Source organism: Micrasema longulum, unplaced genomic scaffold (assembly GCF_059751315.1).
Source record: "Micrasema longulum isolate JH-2025_06_02 unplaced genomic scaffold, ASM5975131v1 h1tg000779l, whole genome shotgun sequence".
NCBI classification, from domain to species: domain Eukaryota; kingdom Metazoa; phylum Arthropoda; class Insecta; order Trichoptera; family Brachycentridae; genus Micrasema; species Micrasema longulum.
In genome coordinates this window covers 725819-746894 of record NW_028277972.1, presented here as the reverse complement: position 1 = coordinate 746894, position 21076 = coordinate 725819, and the positions used below count along the sequence as shown (strand labels likewise).

At 29.8% G+C, this 21076-nt stretch overlaps 1 protein-coding gene across 6 annotated transcripts in view; it reads right to left on the bottom strand.

Annotated features, from left to right (window-relative positions):
- Positions 1 to 19765, bottom strand: part of LOC148279039 (uncharacterized) — a 43521-nt gene extending 23756 nt beyond the window's left edge. For 4 of the 6 annotated variants that reach the window (XM_088230543.1, XM_088230547.1, XM_088230545.1 and 1 more), the window contains exons 1-3: positions 19549 to 19762; positions 9752 to 9935; positions 6696 to 6793 (exon numbers count right to left, since the gene is read on the bottom strand). In XM_088230543.1, the coding sequence (XP_088086669.1) occupies positions 6696 to 6793; positions 9752 to 9935; positions 19549 to 19560 (294 nt within the window). In that variant the 5' untranslated portion in view covers positions 19561 to 19762. Of the gene's footprint in view, positions 1 to 6695; positions 6794 to 9751; positions 9936 to 19548 lie in introns of all 6 variants that reach the window. The other 2 variants (XM_088230549.1, XM_088230546.1) reach the window with 2 other exon arrangements.
- Positions 19766 to 21076: the final 1311 nt, after the last annotated feature.

The following is a 21076-nucleotide window of genomic DNA, read 5'->3' as shown; positions in this document are numbered from 1 at the left end:
CATGTTCTTAGAAACCGATTTTTTGCGACAAATATGGTTATCGAATATGTTTCCCATTAATAAAAATAAGATTGAGGAAATAGAAAAACAGTTTAAGCCCAAAAGAAAAATATATGTATGCAGTTTGTATTTTTTTATCTTATATTAACTATTAAATTTTGTAAAAGCAATTTTTTTTTTGTATTAATTTATTCTATTTCTTGTTATTTACTAAAGTTTTTCAATTTTTAGGCAATTTTCAAATAATCGTTACTTTTGTTCAAGAAGTGGGAGTCAAGTTATGGCAGAATGGGATTTGATTCCAAGACATTTGAGTCGTGAGTCCGCAATACTATCACCGAACCACAACCCGGATTAGTTTGCAACTTCAGCTGCTAATAAGATCATCATCATAATTGTGTTCCTATTCACACCTCTCGGATCATCGAACACAGCATTGGTACACTGATTACAGTGTCACATCTCAATCATGTATTACACAAAGATATTGTAAATGTACCATGTACTTTAGTTGTGGTCCAGTGGCTAGTGTAGCGGACTCACTGATCAGTGATTTGAATCCCACTGCACCGCAATTGAATTTCCATTTTGTAAGAGTGAGTAATTTACAACTCATTAAAAATGATCCCAAAATTCAAATATATGGGTAAATTATAACCAGGTGAATATTTATTTTACTAAAAAAATGAATGAAATAAAAACCGGAACTTAACGGGATTAAAAAGAATAAAAAATCATCAATTTTTTTTCGCACCACAACAGGCCAAGAAGCTCAACTACAGTGGTGAAATACAGCACAGAACACCAAGGTCCGGGACCCCGAACTATTAGTGGACCGGAGACCCCCCTAGTAACCGCACGAAGGCCGGTTGTAAACATAAGTCCTGTAAGAACTATAATTGATCTATTTATGTATCTCAAGCAATTTTTTTCACTCCAATTTGTAATTTTTACTAAAAATAATTAATTCAAAAAATCATTCCTAAAGCATTGTTTAGTAAAAAAAATAGTAAAAAAGTATTAGTAAAAAACCCAGGACTTAAAATAACCAAATACACTAATTTCTGCACCACGAGTTAAACAAACAATGTTTATTTCAAGCATTTTTATTTGTTTATTGCACTTTGCTTGTGAAAGAAGTATAAAAGAAATGCGCCCTAGGCAAATCGGTGGGAAGTCCTGTTTTCAAAATTAAAATATATTCGGATTTCTCTTTTTGAACTGGATGCGCGGGAAGCGAATGTGGTTTCAAGTTTATTTTCCCACTTATTAAAACGAATGAAAACCGCATTTTTCGCGAATGCTCATTTTGAATGAAATTATATCATAATAATATTTTATGCTCATTTTTTTATTTAATTTAATCGTGTTTTAAATTGTTATGGTTTAAATAACATAATGTTTTAAAATAAAATGGTGAAATTAAGAAATCATTAAGTTATTTTAAGTTTTTAACATTTTTTAAACAATTTCATAATGGCGAAAAAAATCGCGTGATCTTTTGATGTTTGGTAATAAATATTTTTGTAGGTTTATTTGACGCCTAAAATATTTTTTTTTCTTATTGTACCATGTACCAATCAGAATATAGTATTATAAAACGCAATCTCTTGAATTTCCTTTTTCTTAAATTAGAATGTTTGATAATTTTTTTTAGACGTAAAATTATAGGATTCGCCTTAAAACACATATTTCAACATTCTTAAATATGTGGTATGTTTGTTTTCTTATATGTTTACTTAAAATAGGGTTAACTTAAAGATTATTAAAAAAATCATGGTAATATTTATCAAAGTTGTTAAGATATTTATAAATTAGTGAAATTCGAACGCTGCCCCGGATACATCACACGAACGGACATTTAAAAAAAAAGTGCTTGTACAAAGTTATAATCAAAATAATTATTATTTTAGTCAGAGGCCGTGACGGCCCATTTCCCGTATCTGTCGCGTATGCGAATTAGCCAAAAGGTCCATTTTTTGTTTTATATATTTTTAATTAGTTCTAAGATGGAGATTTTTTATGTTATAAGTATAGTTTGATTTTTTTTTGTTTTTAATATATTTTTCAATCAAATATGTAGATTCCTTACATACGAGTATATTTATCAATCAATAGTTTTCAAAAATAAGTTGATTGTCAAAAAAATTATCCAAAATGTTTTTTTGACTAGTTAATAATATTTTCGATGAAAGCCGGGGCCTTTGAAAGTGTGCGGGCGTTACTTTTATAAGCCGTAAAAGAGAACGGTTATCGAATGACCACTTGTATTAGGCACTTTATTAGTGACGTGATTGATTCTAGTGACGTATTTTACGTCATTTTTTTATGATGATTGTGAAGCATATTACGGTTTTTACTCACGGAGAGTGGCGGACTTGTCGTAAATTTCCGACCCAATGACAAGCACATGCCTTTGTCAAAAATATCTTTCAACTTTTCTCGTAAAATGTCCTAACGTTTTAATTTACGCAATATGAAAAATAACGCAAGAAAGTGAGATTTCATCACCTTAGTTTACTCAAATTTATTTATTTAATACTCTGAACTTTATTTACAGAAATACAATTTTTAATATTTTTAGAATATACTGTTTACTGTATAATAAAATTAGATATTAAATTTAATTATATTGTTACAAATCTTCACACAGTATGGGTAACAAGGATTACAGGGTTTAAATGTGTTGCCTTTTACATTGATTTAACACTTATTACTAAAACGATACTTGAATAATTAAATAGGTACAAAATTTTATATTTAGTACGAATAGATACTATTTATCTATTAATTTTCTAAATGCACAGGTATTATTTTTGCCTACTTTTGAAGGTCTCAAGTTCAATTCCCAATATGGTTGACGTAAAATAATAATTTAAAATGTTTTTTACAGTATATTTCAAAATCATTGATATTATATATGACAAGCACCTGAAGCGTAAAACTGATCATCTTTCTATCTTAAGCAAATAAAAATCTAGTTAATGCACCGCCCTTAGCACCACAAGTTATATATTTTTTATTCATTTTGGTCCTCAGCGCATCAACCTAGTGGTGGATAGGGCTTTTCATCGGTACATCGATCGCAACGTGCCTTGATAATTAATTTATTAGTAACATGAAAGTAAGATGATCAGTCTCAAAAAATAAAATATTGTATTGTAAAAGTACCTTTTTAAATAAAAAAAGATGTCAGTTATCGAACCTGAGACCTAAAAAATATTAGGCATACGCGCTGACCATTACATCATGACGTGGACTTAGATGGAAATTTAAAGACTGTTTTTCATTTATCTCGCACTGCGTACTGGTAACAAGTAATAAACAGTAAAAAGTATAACAAATTAACACCGAAAACACATTTTATTAACCTGTAAAAATAGGAAAAAATGTTTTAAATGGCGAAATATGCTTGAAAAACCTTTTTTTACATTTAACAGTTCTTTTGAATATAAAATGAGAAGCCGTTGACAAATCGTAAAGCATTTTTTATGTTTTTCTCTTTAGCAGTACTAAAGCTCTCTAGTTTGTCTTGAGCTTAAAAAATTCGGTGTGCTATTAAAAAAGTCTTAGAAATGGCCGTATTCTTAAAATAGTGTTAATTTGTAACAATTTCAAAACGTGTATTATATAAAACGGCCCAAAAAACCCCAAATATGACGAATGAAAACTTTTTTGTTTTACATTTATATAATTAGAATCATAAAAATATGCTATAAATACTCATATACAATTTCAACATGCTTTCCAATTTATGAAAACATTCAAGAGTATATTTTTATTGTATGTTTTAACCCGTTAAGTACGTATGTATGTTCAAGCAAACACGCACTTTGCTATTTTATTTTTCTCATACTAAATCAAATAACAATGTCGGGTTTTGATTTCTTGTTGCAGAAAATATTTTCTATGGCGTCTATTTTTGACAGGTAGGTAATCCGTGATCTCATCTAAAATGGCAATCACATTTTGACAGTTCGACTTTTGTCAGAGCACCTGATTCTTTCCATTATTTTTTGCATTATTTACGGTCAAACATCAACTAGCCTGTGACAAAATATGTTTCAATTTACATATTTTATCTTTTTTTTTTTTTTAATAAAGTGAATTTCAGAATGTATTTGCAATTGGTATATATTTCCTATACATTAAAACATGGCACATTTTCAAAATATACACAACAATAACTTATTAAGTAAATATATGTTTCAAAAAAACCCAACAAAATTTTCCAGTAATTATCTTGTAAAAAATGCTTTAAGTAACTGTCAGATTTAATTAAGGTTTCAAAGTATTAAATTAACACAGCACAAGAGTAATAACACAGATTAAACAGATTATTGTAAAAATGAAATATTCAGATTATAAAATCACTGACTACAGAAATATATGAAACATATATAAATTATATTTCCTCATGTGTGTAAATATGTGTAAGAGATTGAGGGTAGAAATTTGTGTACATTAATGCACGAGTGTCAAAAAATATAAAATACAATTTCATTTATTCAAAACATTAACTTTGTGGTCAAATGTGAGTAAATATTGGTTTATAACCACTTATCGAGTTATATTTATCAGTTTTGAGACGTATCCACGAAGAGACGGGTAGACATAAAGGAAGAAAAAAAAAGACATATCAGAAATGCTTCTACGTTTAGTTCAAAAGTCAAACTTTGAAAGTAAGAAGAGTCTTCGTTTGAGTCAAAATAAGAAGGAGGTTTACAATCCAGAAGTTTCGGGAATCCATTTTAAATCCTATTTAGTTCTTATGTAAAAAATATTTTTTGAGAATTCTTAACAACAGAACCAAACTCAAGATGGCTGTGAACGTATGTATTATAGAATATAACCCTTTTTCAGCTTAGAGCAAATACACCTAGAGAACCTGTGAGATTGTAATAGTCATATATCAAAAGGAAACAAATATCGGCGGGCAACAGAACTTATTTATTCTTGCTACCAGTGTTTAAGTCAAACGAAGATAAAAAAAAAAAAATAAAAAAAAAATGTAAAATGTAAAAAAAAACCTTGTACTAGACCATTATAAGGAATGTATTGGCGTACATACGTAATGCACTGACACATCCAGTAAGGTCCGCTGCAGCAATGTTTGGACCGATTCAATAAGGATCCAACCAATTTCGTGCAGTGATTTGTCACCATGGATGAGACATGGATCCACCTCTACACGCCAGAAACGAAACAGCAGTCCAAGCAGTGGGTGGAAGCTGGTTGTTAAATACCAAAGAAAGCAAAGTCAATCGCATCTGCCGAAAAGGTCATGGCCAGTGTGTTTTGGGATGCGAAAGGGATCCTGTTAATTGAAAACCTTGATAAGGGCAGAACAATTACAAGCCAATATTACTCCAACCTTCTTGACCAGCTGGATGCCTAAATATGCGAGAAGAGGCCTGGCTTGAAGAAGAAAAAATCATCTTTTACCAGGACAACGCACCTGCACACAAAGGTGCATTGGCGATGGGAATACTGTGGGATTTGGGATACTATTTGCTTGACCATCCCTCCTTTTCTCCTGATTTGGCACCTTTAGACTTATATCTGTTCTCAAACTTGAAGAAATTTATTTTTAAGAAGCGTTTCGCGTCCAACGAAGAAGTTGAGAGGGCCGTAGATGAATATTTTTACAGCCTTCTAGACTCTCACTTTCGAGAAAGAATACTGATGTTGGAAAAACGCTGGACTAGGTGTGTTGGAGTCAAAGGAGATTATGTAGAAAAATAAAATATTTTTCTAACTGAAAATCGCAGTCTTTTATTATCAGGCCGAGAACTTTTCACTTTACCTCCGTATCTAGGACTACTGATATTTTTTGCACTAAAATAAAGTGAATTTCACATTTTTATTCCTTCTTAAAAATGCTTTTTTAAGCTAGGCACTGACAGACAGTAAGGTCCGCTGAAGTACTGGATATATTTTATAGAGCGTTCTCCGCCAAATCTGTGGTCTCGTAAAATATGGAGAAGATTGGTGCTTTAGGAAAAATGCCGAGTTGTGCCCTTAATATCTCGACAAACATAAACCTGCTTAGATTAAGATGAGCTGGACATGTGCAAAGAACGCCTGATGTGCGAGTTCCTAAAAAAATTGTGACCGGACATCCCGTGGGTAAAAGAAGAACTGGAAGGCCCGAAATGACGTAAAACAAGATGCAGCACAGTGTCTATAAGTTGCAAATTGTAAAATGGCTACTGAGGACAGGCGGAGTTGGAGGCAAAAGACGAATGAGGCAAAGGCTTGATTTGGACTGAACTGCCATTGAAGAAGAAAAAATATTGAAATAAATGAAAATTAGACACAAACTGCCGTCTGCTAATGTCTAACAATAGTTCGGTTTCTCCTGAACAAGTTTTCAGGGGTTTCTGCTTTATTAAGCAAATGTGGAGAAGTTCTTTGCCGACTTCTCACCAGATCCTCGTGCAATTGTTGGAGCAGTTTTAAAAAACAAACCGTTTGCAATAAATGTAAGAATTTAGATAATAAGCGATGCAAAATATAACCAACTCTAATTTAAAATAAATTTAAAAACATGTATTTATAAAATAATGCATACGTTTGCAATTGTTTACCCTAAATGTCTTTTACTAAAATAAAACTCTGACGATGATCTCAAATTATTTTTTTAAGGATAAAAAATGGTCACGGTTTGCATGTATAAGTTCAAAATGTCTCACCTGAGAAGGAGATGCAGTAGCTATAATCTGTTTTTGAGGAGCATAGACTATCCCTGGAGATGAAGTTCCCAGGGGGATTACGGTAGGTCCATGAGATACTGTCAAAGAAAAATATTTTTTAAATAATCTGTCAAAAATCAAAAGTAAAAGTTTACATCTTACAATAGAGAAAAATGTCAAATTATTAGAGAAGAAAAAATGTCTAGGCATTTAAACAGGGCTTATGATCACTCAAAAGAAGTTGCGAATCATTGAAAATTATAATATTTAGCCTCTTTTTGGAAAAAATAAAAAACGAACCCAAAAAATACTAAATGTACTTTACATATAATACAATCACAACGTTTTACGCACATCACTTCACAAGCCATACTTCACACTCCACATTTACAACAATAACAATACACCAACACAAATAGAGTCACCTGTTATACATACTGTCTTAACATCTTGCTGTCCTGTTCTGAAAATTGTATCATAAATTGTGTTGTATACGTAATGTGTGTTGTGTCAGATATATATAAAGGTTTTTTTTTAAATAAATTCATAGTACAAGTTTTGAACCAACAAAGCACTGTGTGCACAACAATAATATAAATAAATGAATCGGGTTGTGGTTCTGGGGCTAGAGTCTCGAACTCATGGATCAAATGTCCGTTTTTTGAATGCCACTCTACACCAACATAATTTTAATTATTTAATAGTGAGTTATTTAAAACTTTGAAAATGGCCCTTAAAACTGAATATTTAGGTTAATCATAATAACGCAAATATTTGCAACCATTCGATCAGGATTTTATATATTAAAAAAATTGAATATTTGTAAATATAGATATAGATTAAATAGAATTTATAACTAAGTAATATTTTCATGGATGTTTATGTGTGTATATGTATGTTTACATGTATGTATGTGTATATATGTGTATATATGTATGTATGGATATGTATGTGTGCATGTACGGTTATAAATATGTATGGATATGGATGAGGATGATATATAAATATAGACTTACATATAGATATAGATATAGATATACATATAGACATAGATATAGATATAGATATAGATATGGATATGTTAATAAATAATGTTTTTAATAAAATGCTTTGTGCCTATTAAATATGTACACACTTCTGTTTAAAATTTTGGTACTCCGGTTCTGTATTTATTTATTTTTTATCTTAAAATTGCGTGATCATTCACTTATTTTTTGCTTTTTTTTTGCATCTTCTAAATATTTTTTTTGAAAGCATCAATTACATGTACTTTTTTTCGCTCCCTATATCTAAGTTAGTAGTAATTATAATTATAAAACCATGTAGGACTATCATATGATTAATTGTAAAGGATCTTTACCGACAAGCCATATTCATTGGCTTGGTAAGTCCTGTAAAAAAAAAAAAATTCAAAAATGTCTTAAAATAAATAAAATGTAATATTGTATGTAAATAATAAATGAATAAAATAAAATAAAAAAATTTTTTTTTTTTTTTTTTTTAATTAGCTGGTATAAGCGGCTACTTTACGCACTGTCTAAAATTAACAATTCTGCCTATGTTTGAGCATATATATTTGTTAAAATCTTCCGTCTATTAATTTTCTTGAAGTTAGAGCTGAAACCTTTATTGGAGCGGATGAGATTTATCTAAATTTATTGTGAGAGTAAAAACATTTTTGAGACGGGAATACGGAAGTCTAGGAATTTACAGAGCTTATGACCTGTCATTGGCTGGTTTGAGTAACTAATTCACACGCTGTTACATTCACTAAATTATCCTATGTTTTAACATCCACATTTCCCCAACTCTTTCCATATGTTCACTTTTGTGATTTTTATCATTCAATTCCCAAGAAAGTGAAATTCAGTATGTGTACAAACATTTGGACATACTCAAAACATTGTTGTAATTCATCTCACTGAATTATAACACCTGCTTACTAGGCAACGTCTTAAAAAAATTCTAAATTATTCCAAAGTTTTCATATTAACAAGCTGCACCTTGCAATGACTGTGACATGGTACAAATGATAACTGTATTACAAATGATATGTACACAAATAAGTTTAAACCTCATTATTTTTTTTATTTTATTTTATTCAGAAAACATAGTCATACATAATAAGTATTAAAAACAACATTTTTTAAACATAAAAATACCAATTAAGTTTTCATAAATTTTGCTAAAGATATAAACATTAAATGTGACAAAAAATAAAAATAAATTGTTTACGTTTGAGTTTTCCACAGAGGTAATAAATTAAAATAAAAATAAAATACCGAATGCACACTCTGAGCCATCCACGCACACACACAAGAACGCACATATAAAACACACACAAACATATACATAACATGCGGCACATATACATACATAGCATAAACCACTCAAGATGCACATTAAGCAACTCTCCCAAATAATCGACCCCATGAAGAAATTTTCTGCATAAATGCAACGTGCGTTTAAAAATGTCTACATCAATACTGAGTCCATTATAATTTCTACAGGTACGTCTAATGAATGAATTTGAGGTATAAATGTTTTTACAATTTGGGACATAAAAAAGGGAATTTAATCTGGTATAGCGAAGAAGACAACGGAAATCAATATTTTGTAAAAGATAAGGCGAATCAACTATATTATTTAGAATTTTAAAAAGAAAAATTAAATCAAATGTAAGGCGCCTTTTTTGTAGTGATTTTTTATTCAAATTAATCAAAGATGTGCCGTAATCATTTTCAATGTTGCCAAAACGATATTCCAGGCTCCTTATAAATTTCTTTTGAATGTTCTTAATTTGATTAATATATACATTATACTGAGGGGACCATACTAATGAAGCGAATTCGAGTTAACTACGCACATAAGTATAGTAAAGAAGTTTGAGTGTATTTGGTGATGAGAATAGCTGTTGGATGATGGGCATCGCAATGCCAGCCGAAACGTCGAAAAGTACGAACGACACACTAATGGACCCAGAAAAACTATATTGCGTATTTGGACGGCGGTGAAACATTTTTTTTAAATTTACATAAGAAAAAATGCGTTCTAACAATAATTACCGGCGATGCTAGGGGTTGGTGTGATGTAAGCAGAATTGGAAGTTTGGATCTCTACAGCCCCTCTCTTGTCAGTCTTCTTATCTCCTTCTTTACTGTTATTGCTACTTTTCGTATCTTCTTTTACTTCTTTGCCCGCACACAGCGCCACACAGCCGATGGCCAAAAGTGTCAAGAGCTGAAACCAAAGAAAACACCCAATTTTACTAAGAATCGCAAGCAACACAATACAATTTATTTGTGACGCCTACAAACAAAAACGGATATAAAAGATGACAATAATTATGTAATTTATTAAAATTATTAAGTTTGTTTATACCATCTTAAGAACTAATACTAACTTTTAGTGCCATTTTATTTTGTATCATAGTTTATCAAAAACACATATTTTTAATTGATTTTTAATATTTAAGGGCGTTCTGTTTCTTTTATTTCTTCAGGTAGGTAAACGAATGTAAATTTCTGAATCCACGTACCTACAAAGAGTTTTGAGACTGTTTCTCCCTCTTTGGTATTTTTTTTATATGTATTGTTTCGTATGAAAAGCATTGATGTTTTTTTTTTTACATTTATTCATAATTTTGTATAATAAATTAAGATTCAATAAGGTTATGTTTTGATACAACTAAAACAAAACTGAAGCATCTTTGTAACATGAAAAGAATAGTAATTAACTCTTAAAAGGCAGTGCCGAAATACCGTTTCTAATGCGGTAACATCAAGTTAAAGGCGGAATATTCTGAAGTTAAGACATTTGAAAAAAAAATATAGAGGCGTACTGCTGAATAATTTCGTAAACACGCCGGTCATAATTAAAATAATAATTATTATAATAAATAAACCAGCGTAAACACCAACTCACTGCCAATAACCGACTGAAGCACCGGCCATAAAACAGCGTCTCTGTCTTCCTTGTTATTAGTCATATCTCCATTCTCTCACTTATACAGTTAAACATATTGATTGTTGTATTGGCTTCACTTTCGTTCAAATAATTATTCTTTGAAGAACAGGGATGAATATTTGTTTGTATTAAAATCCTGCACATTTACAGAATTTTACTTTTTAAATGTATATCAAAGATTTGAAAAAATACAATTTCGCTATTTACAAAAATAAGAGAGATATATCAAGTCTTTGTATCCAATGTAGATTCGTGTTACTCCACAGCCACACAAGCGATAATATTACGTCTCTGCTCTGGTGACCAGAAGCAATGGAATAATTTTACACATGGACCTGTGTTTTTATATTCTTCATTTGCGTGGACACAGAATAATATATGTCTATTATCGTGGGCATACAAGAGAAATTGACAAAGTGACAAAATCAATAATGTTCATTTTAGTGTTTTTCTAGAGTTCAATTGCTTCCCAAAGATCAGAATTTTCATTTAGGAGGTTGGTAATTTTACAATAAATGTACGGTACTTTCAACTTTAATTTCAAGTATAAACATATTAAAAAACAGTATCGCTTTTGTATTTAAAAAAAATATTTGAAAAACTTTTACATGTAAAATTTGTCATGAAATTTGACAAAAAATCATTTTTGTTTCGTTCATTAAGGGAGATAAAATTTTTATTATTTTATTTTATAACTTTAAATAATGTTTTTGAGGTATTTTATTTCAATATTCCATTTTTTTATTTATTTATGAAGGTAAAATAAACACATTCATACAAAAAAAATGAAAAAGAACAAATAATTAAGAAGTGTAACGTAATAATCTAAAGAATAAATTTTAATAATTAATTTTTATAAAAATAAACCGTATCTGTCAAATACAAAACGTATAAAAACTTACTAACTACTGACTACTAACTTTAACTAACTCTTCACTGTGACATCACCTACAAGTAAAATTTACTTACTGTTACTTGGTCAATTCTTTGGATCTTAAATTTACTGATAAAAGTGACTATGTGTGTTGGTCAGTTTTACTTGTCGAAAATCTGTGAGTTTCTATCAAATGGTCAAATATTTTACAAATTAAATTCTTTTTAGAGTGTCGAATTGACTTGGCATTTTTACCAGTCAAGCATTATGCTAATACTATGTCAATAATCTCAATTTCGTCATTTTGGCAAATAGTCACTTTTACTTGTAAAACCACGATACATACAAATGTTTGAGTTCTTATTATTTACCCAAATATTTTAATTTTTAGACCATTTCCTAAACGTCTCAGTATATTGTGCTGTAAAAATGTAAATTGAGTTGTCGTGAGTCCACAAAACTACCACGAGACCAAAAGCTGGTTTAAAATTTAAATTGAATATTAAAATACTGGGAAAGTGACGAGTAAAATACTTAAAACAATACTTTCCATTACTTTCAATGCGAAAATACCGTGACTAAATAAGATATATTGATACGTAATAAAACTCAAAGAGAGATAGCAAGGTATTTAAAGTTATGAATAGTACATAAATAAACAGCAAAAATACAAAAACTTAAAATAATGTAATGCAAAAGAAACCGTTAGAAAAGGATAATGACTTCAGAACATCGAATTATAATGAATTCAAGCAGGCAAAATTTTATTTGTCTAAGTGAGTCGCGTAATTAATTAAAGAAAACTTCAGTCAAGCAAGTCGAGAGTAATGATATTTAAAAGAGAAAGTGAGGTTTTTTCTATTTTCGCGTTTCTCGACCATTTTTATAATATGCATGTATTATGATCAATCTTACGCTTCAAGTTCCAGTCCAGGTACTATAAATTGTTTTAGTGTAAAAAAAACCTTTACAAATCAGTAGCTTAAAGTATAAATATGCACTTTTATTTCTTCTTCATTGTTTTATATTAACTAAGTATTTTTTTCTTCTTTCTTTCTTCCCTATTTTCCCATCCCACTTCCTTTCACCCCTAGCGAACTGTACGTTTTGTTTCTTGCTATTTTTGTTCCTATATGAAACCCATAATTGGTATTTTTATTTGTTGTTATTCTTTATGTATCGTTTATTACAATGACTTGTGTTGGTTTCAAAAATAAAAAATTTAAAATTTAAATTGAAAAAAGAAAACCACTTGAATCACATTAAACGAAATGTTCTACAAAAAATAGCGTGTTTAGAACTACTGATTTTTTTTTGCACTAAAATAAAGTGAATTTCAGATTTAACTCATACTTAAAAAAACTTTTTTAAGCCGAAAGCGGACATCGGTATTTTATTTCCACATATTTCTATGATCTCTGCATTTTTAACTTCAAAACCGCAAAAACTGGACAATCGGGTTTTATATAAAAATAAATTAATATTTCGGCAACAATATTTTGAGTTTGTATAAATGTTTGTAGAAAAAGACCGGATTTCTCTTCCTTAGATGTTATCAAGATGAATATATTATACTAAAGAAAATTTTAGAGAAGAGAATATAGAAATCTAAACATTTACAGGGCTCACGATGCGTAACATTCACCTTTCTGGCTGGATTTTTGTACTGTTCAAGAACTAAAATCTTTATTAATGTTGGTAAGATTCATGTGACTGAGGCAACGCCTGAAAAATTTTCACTCTTTTTCTTGGACCAGTTGTAACTTCCAGCTCCATGGGACTTAAAGTCCTGTGTTAAGTTGGCATGATAAATGATGTAACACTGACATACGAATATATTTCTGAACCCATATAATTATATTGGATCAGAAATATAATAATACACATTTTTTTAAATAAATGGTACATCAATATGATAAACAGTAAACTCAAACATTCGGAAAATCATCAAGGAGTTTCCCACTCAAATCCCTCCCGCTAAGAAAAATCCAGTCCTTAACTCCTTTCTTAAAAAATAGTTGCTGTCCTTGTGAGTTTAATGCGCTCTTTCTGAATATTAAATACTCTCGGATCCATAAAAGAAAGATGTTTCTGAGAAAAAGTCAAATGGGTTTTGGGTATGACATAATTCTTGCTCTAGAAAAACTTCGTACGAATGTTTTGCTGAGATCTCTCATTATTAGACAAGAAGTGTGTAAGAGTTAATTTTAGGTACATTTGAATTTTATCTAGTACCTTCGTGTATTGAAACAACTCTTCTGACGGGTATGTTAAAGGGCGCTGGAATATTATTCTCAATAATCATTTCTGTGAAATTATGAGAGGCTTTAAGATGAATGGCGCACCCCCTCCCCAGCCAACTATTAAATAGGTTTTAGTGGATTGAAACTGAGCAAAGTACACATTTCTGAGAGTGCCAATATCTGGAATGTCTCTAAAAGAGAGTAGAATAGAGCAAATATTGAGTTAAAAAACAACAAAAATATTAATAACTAAATAAGTAGGTATATATGGCTAGAATTAATGGTAACATAGGACGAGGATGGCCAAGAAAGACGTAGAATGGTTAGAAAAACCAAAATCTGGTCATGACAAAAGTAAATGTAGCGTTTAATCCTCTATGTCTACATCTATAGGAAAATGGCCCGATAGTAGTGGTAATAGTAAATAAATCATTGTTATTTTTTTAATAAGCATAATTTGAATTAGCAGTGAATTTCACAGCCACATAATAATTAAACATCAGCAACAATAAATAATGGGGAAAACATAAATTATCCCATAGATGGATATTTTCATTTCATTATTATCAAAGTAAATGAAGAGAAATAATAATTCAAATTATATTCGTACAACTTTAATACTCCAGCGTCCATGGGTACAAATATATTATATTATGTAGACTTCTGGTTTTAAATTCTATTTTAATGATTGAAAATGTTTTTTTTAAACTACCATAAAGTAGTTAATATAATAGTTTTTACCAACTCTGGTGTATTATTCAGCTTCAAAAAGCAATTCACAACATTCATTCCAAAAATTTAAATGATTATTGATTATACAAAAATCCTAAATTGTAAATTGCTCAAAATGGCGTCCAGTTACGTTATTTGTTTGCGTTTATTAAAAGGATATGCGGTACAGAAAAAGTACATGTTTTTGTAAAATTCTAAGCATATCTACTTTTACACATCTAGTTAATGTTATCACTGAAACTCTCCAAAAAAAGAGACTAACTATTGTGCTTGAGTAACTTACACTGTTGTAGTTGTTTATTTATAAGAGTTTTTATAATTTTAAATACAAGTACATGAAAAGAAAAAAAAAACATAGGAAATATAAAGACAAAACATAAAACAATAATACATTTATCCTAATTAAAATTTATTGTTGTTTTTACACGAGTTAGAAAAATTTCCTTAGATTGACTTAAATTTTTTGATATATTATTTTTAATAGTTTTTAGTTCATTAGGAAGATTATTATAATTTTTTCCACCTTTGAAGACAAAGCTATTTTGACCATGATTTGTATGGAATTTAAGAATTTCAATATTATGTTGGTATCTGAGTGACTTATTCATTTCAAATTCTTTTATTTTTCATTTTTATATAATTGTATAATATTATTTATTTTATAAAGAGTGTCTACTGTATGAACCTTAAATATTTTATAAAGACTTTCCGTATTGAATGTTCAGGGTTTCATTAAAATTACTTTAATAATTAATCTTTGTACTTATTACAATAAATTTCGGTTTCGGTGTCTGTTTCGGCCGAAAACCTTGTTTCGGTCGGTAACTAATAAATAGTATTTTTTTCTTCTTGGACACCTTCCTGGGCACAATCTGCATAAAGGCATTCATTTCATCATTATTATTAATATGATGGATATCTTATAAAGCGCTATTCTCGTAAAATAATATCTCAAGGGTGCTTTACAAAGTGATTATTTTATGAAGAATTAAATTTAATTTGATTTTGTAACTTAAGCAAAACAATTTATTTTGTTATCACATGCTACGAATTTATTCAAATGATTTTTTAAAGTTATTTCCGAAACACCACGTCACTCTCATAGCCTCGTTCTAGGAGAGCATTCCATGCCATAGGGCCTACGGCCGCAAATGCGCGTTCGCCGAATTCGGTGCGCTGTTTGCGTAGAAGTATAATAACTTTTCCTTTCGACTTAGGTGTATCTGATCTAAGCGTAAGACGTCTGTCAGCTAGTTGATCTGGAGTGGAAAGGTCCCCTTACATATTCTGGAGCAGAATTGTGCAGCGACCTATACATAATCCAACAGAGTTTGTATTTCATTCTTTGTGGAAAACGTATCCAGTGAAATTCCCGAACTAGTAAAGTGATATGACCAAACTTAAAGATTACTAAAATAAGTCTCGCTGCAATATTTTATACTGACTGTAAGAGAGTCATTTTATTTATTGGTCGACATCATCATCATTCTTTTTTCGCCCTAATGGTGCATAAGGCACTGGATTGGTACACCGAATTTGTCACATGAAGGTAGCGTGATTAGTTTTACGCTTCATGTACCAGTCCAGGGACTACAAAATATTTTAATGTGAAAACACCCTTTTAAATCAATATTTCATATCAACTATGTCGGGAATCCAACTCCCGACCTCTTAGGTCGTAAGTAGGCAAACGCGCTGACCATTACATGACGAAGCCGACAAGGCATTCATTTAAACAATATAATGCATGTATCGAAGTACCAAAATAATATATTTTGAAATACTAGAGCCAATTAAATCATCATAAAAATAAGAGAAAACTGAAATTATTAAAATAAACTATTTTTAACAACTAAAAAAGTTGCTTTAAAAATAAATGGTTTCAAAATTTTATCCAGCTTAGTTCAATTTCTTGAATCTTATTTTTCTCGTAGAATATAATTACAAAGTTATGATTAAAAATGTGTGTGCTTCTGACACAGTAAAAAAAACATAACTTTTAAGATATCGCTTTAATGTAGATTCTAATAATATGCATGGGGTTTTTAAAATAATGTAAAAAGTGAAATTGCGTTCAATATTTCTTTGATTTGAAAAAAACCTTATTATGTACCCAATTATTTAGCTACAGATCTTATATTTTTTTATATGGGCTATTATTAACAAATCATTTTATTTATGTAACCACATCGTACAAATTTGTACAAACAACAGAAACATTTCAGAAATACTAATTGCACCATTAAAAGTGGGACGAAATGAGTCAACTTATGCTACTAGAACTAAGTTATACTATTTGTACCACTCAATGAATGATATGAATAAGTCTTCTTATGTTGCTGAGACCATCTTGAATTATTTGCGCTACTGAAAATAGGACACAAATACGCATATCTGTTTGATTACAACCGAAGTTTAATGGGCACAAAATTGTACATGTGTGTTTTAAGTAGTCGTATAAGTGTATTGTTAATACCATTGATGCAGGCATATACAAGGAACATTTACTCATATTAATCACAAAATGAACAAAAATACAGTTAAACGGTTATGTCTGCCCATTAAAGATAAACTTAATTAACTTTTATTTTATGCATATTGATTAAAGTATTTAGAACTTTTATTAAGGATCGTTATGTTGTAAATGGTAAATTTTACACCAAATTAAAACTCTTAATATTAAAACAAAAATTAAGTTCAGTTTCTTATGTCCTTTTATTGGTGTAAAAATAAAGGTTTTAAGGTAAGTTATGTGTACAGCTTACATGTTTAGTAATTTGTGTAATATTTTAAGCAAATTGTCAGTGACTTTTGAGGAATTTTATTTATTATACTGAAAACGTTGTTTGTCGTATCAAAATAAAATATATAAACAGGTACGTAAAACGTTTTCGTGTTTTTAAGTATTTTTTATTATTTTTTAAAACCACAATAGGACAGGTAGCCCAACAATTATTACAGTGCTATTGTTGTTGAATTATTAAGAGAAAAAAAATGGGTTGTCACCGGACCCTGAACTTCCATGCGTGTATCGAACGTCTTAGCCATAACACCACAGAGGCCACCACATTACTTTTAATTTTATTTAAAAAAAGTTTAGATTATATTAAAGTTCAAATCAAAAACGCCAAAAAAGTTGGTTTTTTTTTTAACGTTTTGCATAACTTTTTTTAAATTTATGTAACCGACTCCCCGTTTGTAGTGTTTCATATTCACAGAGTCATTTAATACATTTTTTTATTATTTTGCGCATGTGCCCTGGGAACCAACAAATGCAGAGGCGTTCCTGTACTATTTAAAACACGAAAAAAATAAAACATGTTTAGTTTAATTTTATTTTATTCATTATTGGGTATCCATAACTCAAATCGTAATTTTGTCATGATTTGACTTGTATTCTGAAATAAAGTTTTTCAAAAACGAAAATTTCGTTTCTGCATTTAATTTTTTTATTAAAAATATCTGTGGCAAAAATACTTTTTATTACTTTTAAAGTTTTTGTAACATATCGCGTTCATAGTACAAAATCAGTCGGTCAGTAAAAAAAAGACGAAATTGATATTTTTACAAAGTTACATACACGATCTTACTAACAGTCGAATGTATTTTATTTACATTTATTCTGAGTTTTACTTGTACACCTTTTTTGTTTTCATTTAACTTTTGCTTTAGTTTTATGAAATGATTAGAAAAAGGTCGCACAATTAATTGTTGTAATTTAAAAAAATAAATTAACTTATTTTCAAATTATTTTTTTTAGCAAATGTGATAAATACAAAATACACCAAAACATTAAAAAAATTCGCACAATGCCATGACACGTGTGTTGGTTTACCTACATTGTTAAAACTAAATTATTAATGGCTATTGGAATAATACGATAGATAAAATTGAAATATTAGTTTAGAAAAATTAAAAAAGTGTATACATTTTGTAGAGTTTCGATATTAAGGAAATAAAATGTATTTTTTATTTTTTTATTCACATTTACGTGTTGCAATGCGGTTTTTTTCTTGATAAACAATTTGGAATTATAGAATTTATTTTATAAATAGTGTCTTCTGTGCGAACTTCAAATAATTTTTATAGAATATCCGTAATGAATGTTGAGGGTTTTTTTAAAATTTCTATCATAATTAATTTTTTGTACTATTTTAAAAGGGTTATAGATATATTGGCATATGAACCACCCAATGTTAATCTTTAAAAAAACTCTCAATGTATTTTTTAAATTTTATTTAGTTTAAAAGTGCGTAACTGAGACTATTGATGTTTTTTTCTCTAAAACACAGTGGAGTGCAGATTTTTATTTCAACATAAAAGGCGTTTATACCACAAAAATGGTGTTCTATTCACGAATAAAATAGCTGACTGGGATGATTTCTCCATTTTTTACATCAAAACGGAGAAAGGTAGACTTTCGTGTTTTATATTTTAATGTACAGATATTTATACGGTTTATATAAATATTCCTAACGTTTACATACCGATGTATTTTTTATTGTTAAAATGTACGAGATTGCAAGTGGCAATAATTCTGCAATTTAAATGTGTATTCCCGTTTTCTTACATTGAATTCATCATTATATATATTAATTCATTTATACTTTTACATTGCTTGTATTCTTTTTTTTATACAGAATAATGTTCCCTCAGTAGGGTGTCCCGTGCCGAGGGAAACATTTTACAAAATGTAAAACATGTAATCTAAGGAGATTAGCTATTTAACAAAGTTAACATAATAATAACAATAAAAAAACGTAATTAATCCAACTAACCTAATGATCATTAACATAATAAATAATAAAAAACTAAATCAATTATAAAAAACATAACCAATTTATATGTACCAATAGAATAAAATTCATACACAGTACAACACACTTTACCTATTTGGCTTATAATATAGTGATGAATATAAATTTATCGTTATTTATGACGTACTATTATAATTACTAATGCATAAGCCATTTAATCATTAATTAAATAAGAATAACGATATTTTATGTCTTAAGCAGTGATTATAATTCATTCTTACCAAAATTTTCATTTTGCTGAAATCCACGGGCACACTAAATCACCAAAAAGGCGTAAAGGAAAAAAATCACTCGCCAACTTCGCACCGCCAATGCGCACTCAACTAGACTAACTCGTACGAGTATTTAGCAGCCGGAGTTGTCAAATTACCTTTCAACTAGTCAACAGGTTGAGAACCGAGTCAACTCGACCTGAACGAGAGTAGAGAGGAGAGTGAAGAGAGGGATTGGTCCATCGCGCCTTTTATACTCTCTTACCATCCTTATCACGAGTGCAGAAAAATGGATCGCGAACATGCACGCTTACGTTCTGCGGGCACGCGAAGAAAGGGCGTAACTCCCTTTTACAAAATTCTGACGTAATATAATCATCATCATCATTCCCCTTTCCGCACCACATGTGTGCAGTGCATAGGGTACGGTGATGGTAAGGTGATCAATCAGTCTTGCACTTCAGGTGATATTCCAAGAACAATGAGTAATAGTAGTATAAACAATCTTTTGAATCGTTATTTCATGTCCACTATTCCAGGGCTCGAACCCAGGACCTCAAAAATAGCAGACGGATGCGTCAACAGCTACACAAAGGGGTTTAATTTCTTTATTATTATAGCAGCTATCAAGACGTCATATAAAAAGGGCGTAACTTTATTATATTTCAATTAACTGAAGTGATGTAAAAAAAATTTTTTGGCATTTATATTTGCAATACTATGTTAAAAGGGCGTAACTTTATTAATTTATTTAAATGACTGTTAGTTAAAATGTGCAGATTGAACGTCACGTAAAAAGTACTTTTTATGTATCGTATTTTTTATTTCTTTTAATGTTTTGGGTGAGAATGTATTTATTACAACGGTAAAGTTGTAAGGTTAAATTTAATCATTAGTGTTATTAGTGTCCTGACGATTAGACGGATACATTTAAAACCGGGCGACATAAAAGAGTCGGTTAGTAGTTTTACACAAATATTTACGAATATTTCTTTAATACAAAAAATATGTAATTACAATAAGACTTTGATACATAAAAATAATACAAGGAAAGTGATCGTTCGATTTGTGTGTCGTTTTGAATATGGGGAAATTTGATATGATAGGTTCGAATAAGAGGACGCATGTTGTTGGCCTCATAAGGCATAAGGCATATTTACTATGTCACGGGAAGTATTCTGTTAGACTGTGTCAATGTAATGTGGAGATAATCAAATAATACATGCGTCTCGTTAAGTGAAAATAAGCTTAAATTAAACTTTCCAAAAAATAAATTCCTGATTATTGGAGGTTCAGAGGAACAATAGTAAAAATCTTCAAATAATTTGAACTGGTTAAACAAGTTGATATAATAAAGTATTGAGGTAGAACTATTCATAATAAAATATACCTATTTACAAGTTAAAAAACGGACTGCTTCCTGGGTACCTATATTTCAAAAAGTATTCAATGCGTTAAGGAGTTTTACAGACATGAAACGAGATGCGGAAGTGATTTCAGGCATTCTAAGGTAAGACTGAATGGAACTCAAAACAAC